The 15843-nt window shown below is 53.1% G+C and overlaps 1 protein-coding gene across 7 annotated transcripts in view; it reads left to right on the top strand.

Annotated features, from left to right (window-relative positions):
* The window catches only part of Osp (myosin phosphatase Rho interacting protein outspread), a 150086-nt gene that overhangs the window by 35142 nt on the left and 99101 nt on the right, over positions 1-15843 (top strand). For all 7 annotated transcript variants that reach the window (XM_078188528.1, XM_078188532.1, XM_078188533.1 and 4 more), the window contains exon 2: positions 9926-10006. In XM_078188528.1, coding sequence (XP_078044654.1) covers positions 9926-10006 — 81 coding nt within the window. The remainder of the gene's footprint in view (positions 1-9925; positions 10007-15843) is intronic.

A 15843-nucleotide genomic window follows, 5' to 3' on the forward strand; every position in this document is an offset into this window, starting at 1 on the left:
AATCGCGGTTGCGCGTTTGCGGCTCCCCTCGCTGGGATGTCTTCATCTCGTCAGGATCGGAGTTATGCGCCTAGTCAGGCCGAGGGTTTGAGCCCGTAACCGTTTAAGAACGAGCAAGGTGGTCTTTGCACAACCGCAGGTGAACGTCATTAACGATCGAGTCGTTTCGTCGAACCGCGGCCGTGCTGAAAAGTTTTTTTTTTCTTTTTTCTTGGCCTGCCTCTCTCTCTTGCTCTCTTGCTCTGCGCCTGTTCTCTTTCTCTCTCTCTCTCTCTCGCAGTCTTTCTCTCTGGTCTCTCGCGAACGCGTTAACAGAAACTTCTCCGTCGGCTGGCCTGTTTAGTCAAGACCCGACCGAGCTCACTTTTCCCGGGCGGAGGTTTAACGACCACTTAATTACAGCTCGCGTGGAAACGGAGCAATACCGTGTACACTCTAAACTCTACGCCGACCCGTCGCGTCGTGGGAAAAGGACGGCATCGCCGTCTGAAAAATGCACGGGGGCGTCTCGAATTCGGATCGAGCACGCTTTCGCCGCTTGTCACTTTCTCGGCGACGTTAGATGGAAAATGAACGTAATAAACGAGAAAATCGCCTCGACTCGAATAATCATGCAAATCAAAATGAAACCATGACAATTTGTCGTCCGATGAAATTCCGAAGAAAGTTACGACTTTTCGGAGAACTGTATGCTACAGAGATCAGACGGGGACGCAAACTAATTCGATTATTTCATGATTCGACCGTCGGCACGGAACACCCACCGCTTACGATAATCTCGCAGCAGCACGATGTATAATGAACGAGCATGCTCCCGCAAATTTTCCGCCGCGATCCATTACGTCTCGAGTTGATCGGTAGGTTTAGGACGAAGCCGGTTTGCAGGATCGCGAAGCCACGGATCGGTTCGTGGAAACGATGCTCAATTAGTCGATATACCTCTACCGAGAGACAAGAGATGTGAGAGCAGTCGGATCGCGGCGTCGCACGACGCGGCCAACTATCGACGCGATACCGTGGTTCGAGAACGGATTCGTCGCGACAGCAGCGTCTTGAGGTCGAGCAGCTCGGCTGTTAGCGATCCGGGGAGCTAATTGAGTAGAAAGCGGAGACCGAGCTCCGTGAACGAATCGCCCGATAGCGTTCGCGACAGTGTCTCCGATTCGCGGCGGAATTGTTCTCGATGGAATCGAGGCATGCGCGAAATTTTCCGCGGCGGAAGAGAAAGGTTAGAATTACGGGCCGGCGAGAGGACAAACTCGTTCGCGTCCTCGCCTGCGTTTATCCCGTGCGCGTCCTTCGAGCGGCGTCGATTTTTACGGCGATCGCTGCGCGTCCGTTCGGCCATTCCGCGCTGTCCGGTGTCATTATCGCGAAAGTGTTAGGACACGATCCGAGCAGATAATCCTTGTCATTGGTCCTGCGGAGGATGCGAAAGCGATCGGAAGAAACGGCCGTCGCAATGGCAACGAGGAATGATTATAGCCGGCGCGCGCGTTTCATGGATGGTGTCTCGGCGAGAGGATTCGTCGCACGCCCCGATCGAGACGACTCGCCGCGAAGCGTCTATGTAGAGGACGCCAGGAATTATTAACACCCTGTAAAAATCATTGGAATTACGGAGGAACCGGACCGGACACTAGTCGGACCACGGACGACGGAGACGGGCCCTCGGCTGCTGTTTTTACGCCGATTCGATCCCCCTCCCGATAGGATCGAGAGCGATCTTCCTTTTGCTCGAAGGGGTCTCTTCCCATTGAAATACGTTTCCTGTTTCGCGATCCTGCGCGGCCGGTGAATTGCAAATCTATTTTTTCGGCGCGTTCCTCTCTAGCCTCTGGTCCGCCTCGACGTTTTTGCGATCGAATCGATCTCGCGTTCACCGGTGTCTGGAATTTCGCTCGTCGAATAAATGCTTATAAATTGCTGGTCCCTGATTTATCATCTTAATCTTTCCACGATCGATGGCGTCGCGTCCGAACGACTCGTAGCTGGCAGATCACGGCGAACCGTTTTACGCGAGAGGAGGTTCGGATAATCGAAGGTCCATCGAGGCGCTTCTCTCGGCTCTCCGTCGTCGAACGACTTCGAGTAGATCGCCGCGCAAGGAGCGCGGCTCGCGTGCGTACCATCATGCCGACTAATTAAATCGTACAAACTCGAACATCCGGTAGCACTTTTATTCCGCGGAATCTCGTTAGCCCGCCTCGTGGCGGGGCCTCATTAAAGCCGTCCGCGTTTCCGAGTGTCCGTGATCGTCGGAGGTGTTGAGGAGAGAGGACTCGAGGCCACGGTCGTCCTTGGGTAGCAGCAGAGTTGTCCCGGGGCTCGTAGAAAAATCAGCCGGGAGCCCCGCGAGCGTCTCGTGTCGTCGCCGCGGAATCGTTCGGCGGGCCGGTCCTGCGCCTTTTAATCCTTTCGTCGATCGGTTTGACGAGACGATAGGATCGAGAGAGGGAGAGACAGAGTATAGCCTGGTCGGGCCCCTGGTGGCGACAGGTTTCCAGAGCGAAGGTTTCGAGTCGGACGCCGGATGTGGGATACGCGTTTCGCAGAGGCGATGAGAGACGCGTGGGATTCCCGGCGCGGCGCGGCGCGGCGCACGCGAGCTTCGACGCGCCGTCCTCTCCTGCCCTCCTCCTGGTCTCTGCTTCTCGAAGGGGAGGCGCGACCGCATATCCAGAACCCTAGGGCTTCTTTTCTCTGAATCGGCCGTAGAAACCTCCGCTCGCCTCGCCGCCGCGACAAATCGCTGATTGCGCCGCCTCCAGCCCCGGCAATAACGAGTCTCGAACTCCGAGGCCCAGGGGAAATAGAAATCGCGGCGTCCGCAAAGAAATCGTAGCGGTACCGTCGTGACGCGCGTCGCCGCGGCGATGCTCCCGCATTGTCTGACGCGCGCGGCGCAACACACGTGGCCCCCGTCGCTCGTTCGACGGGAGATTTACGCTCCTCTACGCGCGGAGAAACTCGCGGTAAATTGCTTTTCCCCGGACCGCTTCCGAGAAACCCGCGGTCGCGGGATTATACAAGATTATCGGTAAAAAGAGAGGAAACAATCGGCCTGGCGGCCGACGAGCGAGACGCGCGCATACCGTGTGTGCCGCGACCGCCGTCTGCCGTGCGCTTGCGATCGCGCGGGTCGTATGAACCCTGCTGGAAAGAATCGAACGTAGATTAGTCGATAAAGTAATTGCCTGGGAAACGAAAAACCTGGAATCGAAGACGCCATGCTCTTTCTCTCACCGGCCGCGGCCGCGGCCGCCGCTGCGGAAACACGGCTTTTACTTTCCACCGTTCTCCCCTTCGGCTATTTTCGCGCTCGCAGACCATCGTCCCCGGCATATCGACCGCCCGGAGAGACTTTGATCTTCGGCAGCTTCCTATAGCCAGGTCGTGCACCTTGGAGCTCTGTGCAACGGGATTTCCTGATTGGCCGGGCGTCGGCCGCGTCACGCTCTGATTGGCTAACGAGGTGGCGAAACCAGCCTGATCTTTAATTGCCTTAATAAAGGCTGTTGTCTCTTTGCTCTCGACGTTCTCCGCGCACGTTCTCGACGTTCCCGACGTTCCACGGTCCCGGACAATCCCCGCACGGCGGCGCACCTACGCCCATCGAGCTTCGAACGTCTCGAGCATCCAGCAGCTCCGTGACTCGACCTTATTAGAGATTAGAGGCGCGAGAGTGGGCTCGCATCTGGGTCGCGTTTAGAGCTTAAGGACTGGCAAGGACTCGGCCGAACCGTGTCAAGGTCTACCTCCGAGGAAGCTGGCCAACCCCTCTTGCCACCTTCCCCCGCGATCAACCTGCTGTCCAATTATTGGCAATCGCGAGACAAGTGTCCCGTCGATTGTGCAACGTCGTCCCGGCAGGCTGCCGCGCGCCGTTCCTTCGACCTCGGATTAGTAAATCAGCGTCGATCGATCGTCCGGCCGACGGATTAGCACCGCAGGCCAAACGGAGCGAGCAACGAAGAGGGTGAGAGAAGAAGAGAAAGAGAGAGAGCGCGAGAGACCGGGCTGAGTCTGTCTCGGGGATGATTTATAGAGGCATCGATCGAGATTGCGATATTAATTAGTATCGGTCGGGCCTCGCTCGTGGGAGCCGAGGTGTTGCTCGCTTGCTCGCGATTGGGTCAGCGGATGAATAAATTGGCCTCGGATACGCTGGCAAGACGGCTGCGGCTCTCTCGCGCGCGCGCGCCCGCTCGCTCGCTCGCTCGCTCGCGTCCAGGCGTATTGAGACGCTCGCTTTGTTCGAAGAAAGCGCGATACTCGGCCGAGATCGGCGGTCCTCTAGTGAAACGTTCAGCTGGATGGAATCGTTTCGGCGCTTCGGCGCGGGAGCGTGCTGCGATTTCAATTCTTGATGAACAGCTTGATAGATTGCGGACATGTTCGTGCTTTCGATACCGCCGCGCCACGCCACGCCACGCCGAGCAATTCGCGAAATAAACCGACGTCGAGATATTCGTTCGCTCGAGCATCCGCGCCTTTTCGCGAGAAAGCAAAAATCTATGTTATCGAAGATCTTGTTACTTTCGATCTCTCCGCGCCAGAGTATTTTGTTAATTATACAAGAGACAGCAAGAGCCGTTTGGAAAGGTCTCGTTCCTGTCCCAATTTGAGTATGTCCCCACTTTGAGTATGCTCGAGTTTCCGGCGCATTGTTCTCGATTCCATGGACACCATACGCGGTGCTCTCGACCGACCGCTCCCGGAATTAAAAACGGCCAGCGAGTAATCGCGCGGCGGATCGCGGTCGAACCGCGATGCGCGAAGCAGTAAATTCAAACGAAATTAGCGAGGAATCCGGGATCCAATTCAACAATAAATAATTCCCCGGGGGGTTTTGTTCGCATCGGGGCCGGGGGGCGACCGGGGAAACGCAAAGGCTGGAATTCGCGGCGCGAGTTGATTCATCGGGAACGATTAAAATCGCGGTTCGACGAGGAGACCCCGGTAAAATCGCGAATTCCTCGGCGGAGCTGCGCCTCTCTCTATTCGATCTATCCGCGGAGATAACTCTACGGCCGGCTCTCGATCCGGACTTTTTGCCGGCTCGAATCGATCGCGTCGAATCTACGCTCTGTTTAACCGGCTTTCCGTCCGGCCTCTCCGCGCGCCGGCTTCCTGTCGCTCGCCGGGCCGCCGCCTCTCGTCGCCCGTCGCCCGTCGCCCGTCGCCCGTCGCCCGTCGCACGTTCACAATTGACTTCCGGCCAGACTGTCGCGCACGCCACCGCGAACAGTTCTCGCATCCTACCGGGCGGACAAAAGCGCGCCGGAAAACTACCGGCGAACTGTTCCACCGTGCCGCAGAAATTTTATCGCCGCCACGCTCCAACGGGACACGGTTCGCAAAGGCCGACACACAGAGCTTGGCGATATCGCGGCCCAAAAATCGCTTTGTTCCTCGGTTAGCTCCGTGCGGCGACAAAACGATCCGGATGAGCCCGAAGCTGCTCTTTGAAATTCTCTGTCTGTTTCCTGTCAGGCTTCGACTCTGATTATTTTCATTTCAAATCGCAAAAGTATAAAGTTCTCGCAAGGCCCGCAGCGAATTAAATTTCGTGAAACGAAACACAAGCGTGTTTTATCCCATCGATCGCCACTGACGCAAAGGATATGATTGAAAAGACCAGCTCCGCTAAGAACATTACTGTCCAGAAACGAAGAAAACGAGTAACAGCGATCGGCTATTAATCCCTAGCACTACGATTTATTTCGCGGCAACGTTGATTAGCCTTTGTTTCTTAGTAATCAATTCCCGTGTCGGACAGGAAATTTATGTTCATTAGATGTCAACCCTTCGTTCGCTGTTTAAATATTAATGGTAGAAATCAGCTAAACTGTTTCTCTGCGTAATCGAATCACGGTAAAAGAAACGGTCTCGGTTCCTCGCGGCTCCCGCTTAGGCACGGAAAGCTCGCCGCGTAAATTAGTTTATCGTGGACAAGGTTTCTGTTAGGCGGTCACAATAGGAATTCCGCGGTGCTCGCGCGTTTAGGCACCGCGGATGGCTTTTTGTCGGTGGCCGCGATCTTTTGTTTAGCCCATACAAGGCAGCACCATAATTTTCTCGAAAGAAAGACGGGCTCCGGGGCACCGGGGGAGAGAAGGAGAGAAGGAGAGAGAAGTCTCGCCGACCGTCTCGAAAGAGCCTCGAGAGCCCGGCCGAGGCGAGCCGCGCCGAGCCGTGCCGAGCCGGTCAGCCACGACTTTATTTCTCCATAAAGCAGAGTGAATTCTCGTTCTTGCCTCGGCCGGCCAGATGATCGCCTCGTTTCGTGATTGCCACGCACTGGAAAATGATCGTCAGCCACGAGAACCGAAGACGTATTACTCTTCTTGCCACCGACACCCCGCTCGCCGTCCCTTCGTCCCGGCGCGCTCCGCCCGAGCGCCGCGGCCTTTGATTTTTTCGTCGACGAAGCAGGGCCCGGCAGAAAGTCGTATAACTCATCCCCTCCGTTGTCTCCCGGCCGAGAGACCCGTAAATTCGACAGCCATTCGATGCGCTCAATTTTTCCCGCCGACGAGTCTTACCGCCGCCGATTATCATCCCGTAATTTCCTTGGACGCGAGAAATTGCTCGGACAGCATTTTTTTCGATTCCGTATCTACACACTTTCACTGGAACAGCGCGGAACCGGGCTCGCAACCACCACCGGGAAGAAATTGAAGGAACCTGAGCACCGAGCAAACGAGCGCGCGATTGACATCACGCTACACGATCGCGATCCGTGTCTCTGCGTTCTATAAGGATCGCCGGTGCAAATTGCTACGAACCGCGCCGAGTTATCCGAACGATTTTGCCGCGCGGCTTACGCTGGTCGATCAATTTTCAGCGACATCTTAACGAGCGCCGGCTATTAGCATGCGCTGCCCGAGAAGCGAGATGAAATCGTCGCGCTGGGACTTTTGTTCGCTCGTCGAACGTATAGTAAGACCGCGAGCGCGCGTTCGCGCACCGAGAGCACTTTCTGCCGATTTACATTTACCAGCGTTCGCGCGATGTGTAATTTCGTGCGTCGTTTTCGATAAGGATTCCGTAGAAAGTAGCGCGAAAGAAATTCCACGGATAACGAGAGAGGAGGAGGAGGAGGAGGAGGCGGCCGGGCCGCGGGATTAAAACGCGATCGAAAGTGGCCGACCGAAATCCCGGTGCGGAGCGAGCCGCTATCTAGCATCGCGACATTATCGTAAATTGGACGGCTGATATACAAGGATCACGCTTCTCCGCGAAACGAGACCGTCGCGATGGCGATTTCATCGGTCCGCTGATCAGCGCGATCGAAATTTATACGAGCCGATCGGGGGGAATTAGAAACCGGATCGAGGGAAGCGTCGTCGCGCACTGTTCCGAATCGTCAAACGCGCCAACTATAATCGAATCTTCAATGTTGGATCTCGGATAGAAAAATTGTGTCAGAGATACAAATGGCTTCGAGTGCAAATGGTTAACTTTATGCATCAGCTGCGTTGGCCTCAAACTTTCTTGTTAGTCATATAATTTACACTTTAGAAGCTCCAATGAAGATGAGAAAAATTTAAAAATTTGCCTACATAAAAATATATATTCCAATCAGATTTTACTGCTTAAAAAGTAAAAGTGTAATGAATTCAGCTGGCGTTTTGGAAAAATTGAACAACTGTGTCGAATCGTTTAACAAGGCTTTGTTGACCGCGCTCGCGCGACGCTTGTTAAAACAGGCTCTGGATTTTTAGTTTATGAGAGCGTCGCGTCGCATCGGTTGAACGCGTTCTAATCATGTTCCGCTGGTTGCCTAAGCGCGCGGCATCAATTACACCGAAATCTGGAGCGACGCGAAACTCTGCTGTTCAACCAAAGAATCGCTCTCGCGACGAGATCAACGCGATTCCAGAGGTTTAAAGTCCGCTCGGCGAACAGCTAAAAATCGAGATCGCGTTCCCCGGCGTGTAGCGGCGTGTAGCTCGTTCCCTTCGCGAACGGCGCAGATGCAGCTTTCGTAACGAGCGAAAGTGACGCGCCTGCATCTCCGTTTTCTTCTCCTCCCCGCAGCGAGATCTTGGTTTCTTCGCAAATATTTGGAAAGTGTATCGACCCTTGCGCAACGCGACTCGCCCCTTGCCGTCGAATTTCAGCGACGATGGAGAGACCACCTCAACCCTTTGAGGTCCGAAATCTTCTTACACGTTTCTTTCTAGTTCTTTAGTCAATCCTAAGTTGACTGCACTCGTGCGATTATATGAGACGCAATAGTGGCGCTCCGCGATAACCAACAAATTTCGCTCCACGACACGGTAAAACATTTTATCAGTAGCTTAGCAGCAGGTGGGACGAACTTACGTAATCTCGGTTTCGTAGAAAACCTTCGCGACTCTACGACTGCGACGCAACGCTACGCGAGTTCTACGGGGACAGCGAAGCCACGGTTTCTCCCCGTCGACGGAAACGTTTTCTGCGTGCACCCAAGGGGATAATGCGATGTAAAACAAGTACCGAGAACTGGATTAACATATTTCCAAGGAAAGCCGTGCCCGTCCACATGCACTCCTTCCCAGAGGAAGCGCAAAACTGCGGGAAAACGGCGGACGAGACGCGCGGCGTACGAGCAGAAAATTTTGCAAACGGTGGCTGTAAAATCGTCGGAGCAACAATACTTTTCTCGAGCAGACGAATGAATGGCGAGGCTGACGCGAGTCTCTTCGGTGTTCTAGTGTTTCAAGCATCGTCCATCGACTTCCTCGTGAGCGATTAGGTATACAGGAAACCTTAAATTCCTGGAGCTTACTGCTGACAACCAGTTAATGCACCCTTCCGAAAGTTTTCCTGGCGGACGCGAGTTGCTTGCGAAGGGTGAAAATGGGGAATTACGGGAAACTGGGGAGGAAACGTCTGTCGAGAGGCGGTCCGCCGATTTAAGATTCTTGGGAGGCAGCTACCTGGCTCACGTGACTTTTCTCCTTGGCCGAATGGGTCCTGTTCCCTTCTTTAGGCACGGTCCTACGTCCACTGTTCCTTTTCTCCCTCCCACTCTTTCTCTTTTCCTCTCTCTACCTATCTATCCATCTATCATCTATCTATTTATCCATCTAGCTCTTTCTTTCTCTGGATTCCACATTTTTGTCCCGCACCGTGCTCGATGGCTGCCCCTAAATCTTCCTCGAAACATAATAATAGAGTTTGAAGACGATCCGGCACGCCACGGCGCTGTCGGAAAGTTTGATTAGCTGCCTCCGGCTGGATCGCCTCCTCGTTCGTCCGACAGATTGCTTTTCGCGGTCGATTGTCTCCGCGAGTTTGCCGCGGAATGCGGTGGAATGCAGCCGCGGGAACTTTTTTCATAAACTCCCGGCACCACCGTTTTCGGTGGTTCCGACGAAAGTGAAACTCGGCTCTCGCAGATTCTGCTCGCCACCGACGCCGAGTTTCGATCGACTAATTTATAGAGAGACGAGAATAAAGTGTACGGATCACTTTCAGCTCCATTAGATCGGTGCTTCCAGGTGACGTAACGGTTCGCTCTGCCTGGGGATCCGTCGTCCATTCGCGACACACGTACGCGGCAGAAGCAGTTTCATTATCGTCCGCGCGATAATTGTACGCCGCTCTCGCGACTGCTAATTGCCATGATTCTAATAATTGGAATAATCACGGTGCACGGTGGTTGATAATTACAGCGTCTCATAATCGCTGCTATTTGCTTTCTACTTAAACTTTCAGTGTCCGATATCGCCGCAGTACGCGCACGTTCAGAGATTCTTGCGTCGTGTCTCGTTATTGTAGAAGCGGTTCTGTCTTTCGTTCATGAGAGACTTCTACGGTCTCGAGAGAGGAGACCTCTATGCACTCGAATCGCCTCGCGCAGGCTCGAGTCATTAGCGGTATCGTTGTTCCCGTGGTAGCAATCTAACAGCAGACCATTTTTCTGTTTCAGGCAACGAGGAAGATTTCGAAATGCGGATATTTGTTCGTCGCCCCGGACTGGGACTTCTCGAACCCGCTGAACCGGACGAAGGTAAGCGGAAATTAATGAATCGGGAAGCCGGCGTCGCTAGACGAGCTCCGTCTCCGTTTCTCTTAGTTTCTCTTGGCTCTCTTGGCCATGCCGGTGTATTCGCGACTGGCAACGCGTGGACCATGTTACCGCAAGTTACCGCAAGTTACCGTTCGGTCGGGCCCCGCGGAAGCGATCGAGGAACGATCGGAGGTGTAGATCGGAAATGCTACGTCGAGCCCATCGATCACTTCCGTTTCGATGCCTCGAGGGGTCGCCGCCGCGTTATCGACACTCTATGATCGGGCCCCCGATCGTGTTACAAGATCGATCGAACCTCCCGCAATTTTCTCATTATCGTGAAAGCGAGGATCTCGGGGCGGCACGGTATCGTCGACGGCCCGAAACGAATATCGCCGATCGCTCGTTCGGACCCGTTCGTTTACGTTCGTTTACGTTCGTTTATTCCCCGTAAATAGCTCCGCGAACGCTCTCCTTACCGATTCCCGATTTTCGTCGGTTTCGTTCGGTCCCACGGCAAGGCCCGCGCGGAACGTGACTTGTAAAATGCAAACACAAGCCGACGTCGATCCCGGTCCCCGGTTCTTTTTCCTTGCTTTATATTTACGACCGCGAACGGATCTCGTTCCTTTCTAAACTTTCTCCCGCGAGCGACGTATCTACGATCCTTAACGCGTCTCGTATCCGATTTTTCCCTGCCCCGCGGACACCCGCGGACACCCGCGGATCGATCAACGGAATCGGCGATCTCGCGGGCCGCGCCGCAGTTTCCCGCGGCTCCGATGGCCGCCGGGACACGCGTTCATTGAAAACCGAGAGATTTATTGTATATTGACCGGCGCTGTTGCGCTGACCCGCGATCTCCCGCCTCACTCCGTCTCTCTCTCTCTCTCTCTCTCTCTCTCTCTCTCTCCCTCTCTCTCTCAGTTAGCGAGACGCGATTTCCTTCGCGCCGGACGTCTTCGTTACAGCGAAATTAGAGAAATCACGCTGGTTAATAAATGTCCCTGCGGCGCGAGCGCCGTGAAAATCGACGGTCTTTAGCACGTGTTCCGGTCGTTCAGAGATAACGTGCCAGAAAATCGATCCTATCGCCTCGTTTTGATCGATCGCGTTTATCGCGCCGTGCGAGTCGTGTGTTCCCGACTTCTCCCGTTACGGCGAGATAACTGTTCTAAATAATCGCAGTTTAGATTTTATGCGTTTATTGCGCTTGTAAACGGCAGGTCGCGATAAACCGTGCACGCTGTAGCTGGCAAGACTGGGAATGGATTTCTGTTAATTTTTATTCGAAATTTCGGAGATTAATTGAATAAAAATAAATTTCGCTTCGGTAACTTTAATATACATTTCAGGAGACAATAGCTAACTACTATTATTATAAAATATGTGTGACTTGAAATGGTTTATCTATTAGGTATGTACATATTTATACTGTTATCTCGGAGATAAAAGCTACCTCGAGTGCAACGTGATTGCGCAGGACGGTCTCATTTGCCAGCCGCGACGGAATCGTACTGTTACCTGCACGCCCCATGAATTTTTCTCTTGAGGGCGAAAAATTCGCAGCCTGAGAATAACAAGAGTTCGAGATAATCGCGCGGAGACGCGGAGAATAGCGCGGCCGATCGTCGCGATCCACCTGCCGCGTTATCGATCGCATACCCCGCGATCCAACGCGGAAGTCGGCGGCTCCGCGAATTTAAACGATCGATTATCGAATCCCTCTGCCGCGGCGTTCTTTAAAGCCTCGCGAGTCCCGCCGCCGGCTCGGCTCGGCGCGGCGCGACGAGAAACGCGCGAATAGAAAGCGGTTTCATGGATGACCGTGTTTGGCCTCGATCAACAGACTCTCCCTTGATTTTCTATGACAGCTGCGACCGGGCCTTCCGCGAGTTTTTCACCGGTTCCACGAAGAATAGGAATATTCCTCTTCCGGCCGCGAGCCGCGCGAGCCACTCGGTCGGTCGCTCGTTAAAATCAACCATAATCTACGGTTCTCGAGAAGGAGCGAATAAAATCGGACGCTCCAATTTTTCAACAATTAAGGCTGCGGCCGCCGAACGATCGTATAACCGAGTAACGACGGCGAATTAATAATCGCGGAATCACGTTTCTGCCTTTTATCCCCACCCAACCGGCCGGCAATTATCGCGAGCGGACCGGGGGGGAACCCGGTGAAACCGACATTTTTATGGATCGGATCGATAAAAACTGGACACCGGGAAGAAACCTCTTCCAGCCACCTGTTATTACAGTTCATAGAAATGAAAAATTTTGATCGGACCTTTTTCTCCCCCTCCGATAAAAGACTTAATTGAACGTCGGCGGAGGAAGAATTAAATATAATTAAAATTACGCGAAACAATTTTTTCTCGTCGACGATCGTCGCGGGTGGTTCGCTCGTAAACCATTCTTTTATTGTTGCTATTAACCCTTTATGGTCGAATGACGACTGTCAGGCGCGTCTAAAAATGATGGTGCCACGTTTTGAAATAATCAAATTTGCTAATATTTAAAAAATTGTTGAGAGCTATTATCTGTCATATAAGTCATAGAATTAAATTTTATAATGCAAAGGGTTAAACTTCGCGTCTTCCACACGACTTTTTCGAGATTTCTCTAGCTTTCTGCGAACGCGCTCGTTTCGGCGATTGAAACTGCAACTACGATGGCATCGTGCACCGATGCGCTCTCGTATCTGCGAGGTCTATCTTTGGAGCGCGAATCGTTAGACAAACGAACGTTGTTCTCGAGTACACATCGAACACCGCCGAGTTACGTATAGCCGAACCGGCTCGGCGGAAAACGATGTTCCGCCGGCGAAAGGTCTTTAAATCATCGAATTATCCTCGCCGGTAAAAATCCTTATCGCTGCGACGTGTCTCGGCTGTGGCAGCAGTCATCCACCGCGGCTCCCCGGCTCCGCTCGGCGCTCCTTCGATCCCCCGATGATAGATCCCGAGTGCTTAACCACCGACAGAATATTAATACCGGCCTATCGGGTACACTCTTCGCGCTAATTCCGAATGCAAACTTCGTCCATTAGGTCTAATAGGCATGTCCATCAATTCGATCGAACATGGCAGCAACGATTGCCGGCGAACGAAATCCAACGTTATCTGCCGGGGCGAAAATTCATTAATTGACGTCACCGGCAATCATACTGACGGAGGGGGATACATCGAGCTTTGCGCGCGCCGATTTTCATCGAATTTGCATAATACGCGTAGGCTCGGCGGCGGTTTTGTCGGCGGTCTTCCTTGGCGAACCGCTGGAAATAAGATCAAACGCTTCGTTCAAATGTACGAATTAAACAAACAGTTCAATCTGTTCTCTTCAATGTTAAGTTACAAGGCTGATAAAACGCGTTGTTCGGTGTTTTAGCAGTCTTCGTTAGAAAACAGAAAAAGTGAAGAAATTAATACTGGAAAGTGGACGAAGTGTTTTTTGTCCTCGAGGATTGTATCCACCTTTTTGGCTGTAACATCGGGAGTAGATTGCGCGAGACGCAAACTCGTAAATCTCGGCCGTTTCTCTGCGAGACACCGGAGAAAGTAAATAATTCGAATTAGAAGTCGCCTGGAGGCCTCAGAGGCTTTTACAGACTGGCCGGCGCGAGCGGCGCGTAACAACGTAACGCAATGCAACGCAACCTAAGATAACGTAAGGTAATGTAAGGTAACGCGAGTCGGTAACGCATTATCAATCAAGCTCAAATTGTTTTATATTTTGGAAGTCGCTCTGATCTAGCAAATGGTCGTCAGGATTGGTATAGTTATTTGAGTCTTTTTCACCGTCTCGATACTAGTACTCTCGTCTCGGTTTGAATCGCAGTAGAAAACTGCAACCCCCGATAATCCGTGGCAATCCTAACGTCGTTTGGTCGTTTCGTCGCAACGTCGAAGCGGCGTTAAAATATGGAAGGCGATCCCCGAGCGCGCAATAAAATAAATGAACGGATCGGGCCATTTCTCGTCGCCGTCGCTGCTTTAATGCCCGCGGGCGATAAGGAGCACTGACTCCGGGGGCCGATAAGGCCTCGGCAGCGTCGTCTTTTTAAGCGCGTTTCGTTGCATAATGCGGCAGCCGAACGGTACCCGGCGGCTTTTCACTGCCTCGAGCGCGTCGAGAGAATCAACAAAAATTCGTTTTGTATCGTCGACGTTGACGAGAGTCCCCCGAGCCAGGTCAGCGATTAGTTGCATAACGAGCGTGACGGTGCTTGTGTATGGCGCCGACGCCAACGCTGACGGAGTCATGCTACGTCAGCGCGTCCGCTCGTTCGCCGATGCGAGCACCGACGAAATTGTTGACACGTGTCGCGCGTACCTCCGCCGATTTCCAGGTGTTGTTTTCGCGGAGGAGCAGGCGGCCGATCGGTGTTTATCGTTTAGGCGATAACGTCGCTCGGTTTTCGGAACCAAGCGGCACTGCAATCTCGTTGCACAATCGCGCACGCACGGTTGCATTGCGTAACCGGCATACCTCATTGTGCGAGACCCGGGCTCTTTGTAGCCGAGAAAACAGCGTTATCAGGTGAAGAAAAGAACCGGCGGCGGCCGCTTTCCTTTTGTCGGCTGACCTCGTCCCACGCCGCGCGCGGTACCTACGCGCGGTCAATTTCTGTTTTATCAAGCCCGACGTTCGTGCCAGCGCGGCTCCTAATAGGCCCGTGATCTATTAGCTGCGCGAAATTGGAGACCGAGGCGCGCGGGCAAAGTTTAACTCCACCCGGCGCACACGGCACGATAGATAGATCGCAGTTGGTTTATCGGCGCCGTTGCGCTGAAATTGGATCGAATACGCTTTGCACGCGCGCCAAGTTTTCGCAGGCCGCACAGACGGCCGGCCCCCCTTTTGTCTCTAATACTCTGACTCGATTTTCATGTCGCTTTCATTCGAACTTTACGAGGCTAAATCGAATCACGAATTACTCGCGATCTCTATTGCGTCCGCTTTACAAGCCGCTCGATACCATCTCGATTCTAAACGCTATTTCTGGGCGCAGCGAGACTACTTGTCACGAGTCGACAATCTTCGTGTACACCGCGATCGCCGCTGCTCTTTCTTAGTAAAACTGCTCGGACTCGCTTCATTAGGAACGCTTCCAAGGCCGATTGTCGCTAGCGTGCCGTCTCGTCGAGTGGTAATCTTCTTAATTGCAACTTCTGTTTCAAATTTGAACAATGCCTCCATTCAGGAATCGTAATACAGCCTCTCGCGTTCGCCGTGCAATTTTCATGGCCGCGAACCTACTAGCAATATGTACAAAATGTTGGTTGTTGGCGTAACGCTTATCGGTAGACTACTACGTGTGCATAGGTAATTCGAGCTGGAAACAATTTCCTGCATATAATTAGCGAGAATTAGAAGGCTTTTAGAAGTAGCAAACTTTTCGGAACAATTTCTCCCTAAATTTTTGCCGAACGAAGAACTGTGTTGCAATTATAAACTGTGCGAGTTTCCCCTTATTTCCCTAATTAACCCCTTGTGATGCAAATGGATTAAGGGTAGATCGAGACGAAGTTCGGCGAAAAGTCGTTCCACCGAGATGTCCCAGCTACCATCGAGGCGAGGCGAGGCGAGGCGAGGCGATCGAATTTAATTCTCGCGGGTTACGCCACGGGCCCGGTTAATTACCCAATTAACGCTCGCGCCGGCTTAATTTGTTCTTGCGAACGAAGCTGGCCTGGATCGCGCGTGGCCGAGGGAATTCGCGCACCAAGATATTTTCCCAGGGCCGGTGGCGGGCCGGTGGCGGGCCGGGCCGAGGCGGAGCGAAGAAATCGGCACACTCTAATGAACCGGCGATCCGCGGAAAAAATCGAGGCCGC

Source organism: Augochlora pura, chromosome 8, assembly GCF_028453695.1.
Source record: "Augochlora pura isolate Apur16 chromosome 8, APUR_v2.2.1, whole genome shotgun sequence".
Lineage (NCBI taxonomy): Eukaryota > Metazoa > Arthropoda > Insecta > Hymenoptera > Halictidae > Augochlora > Augochlora pura.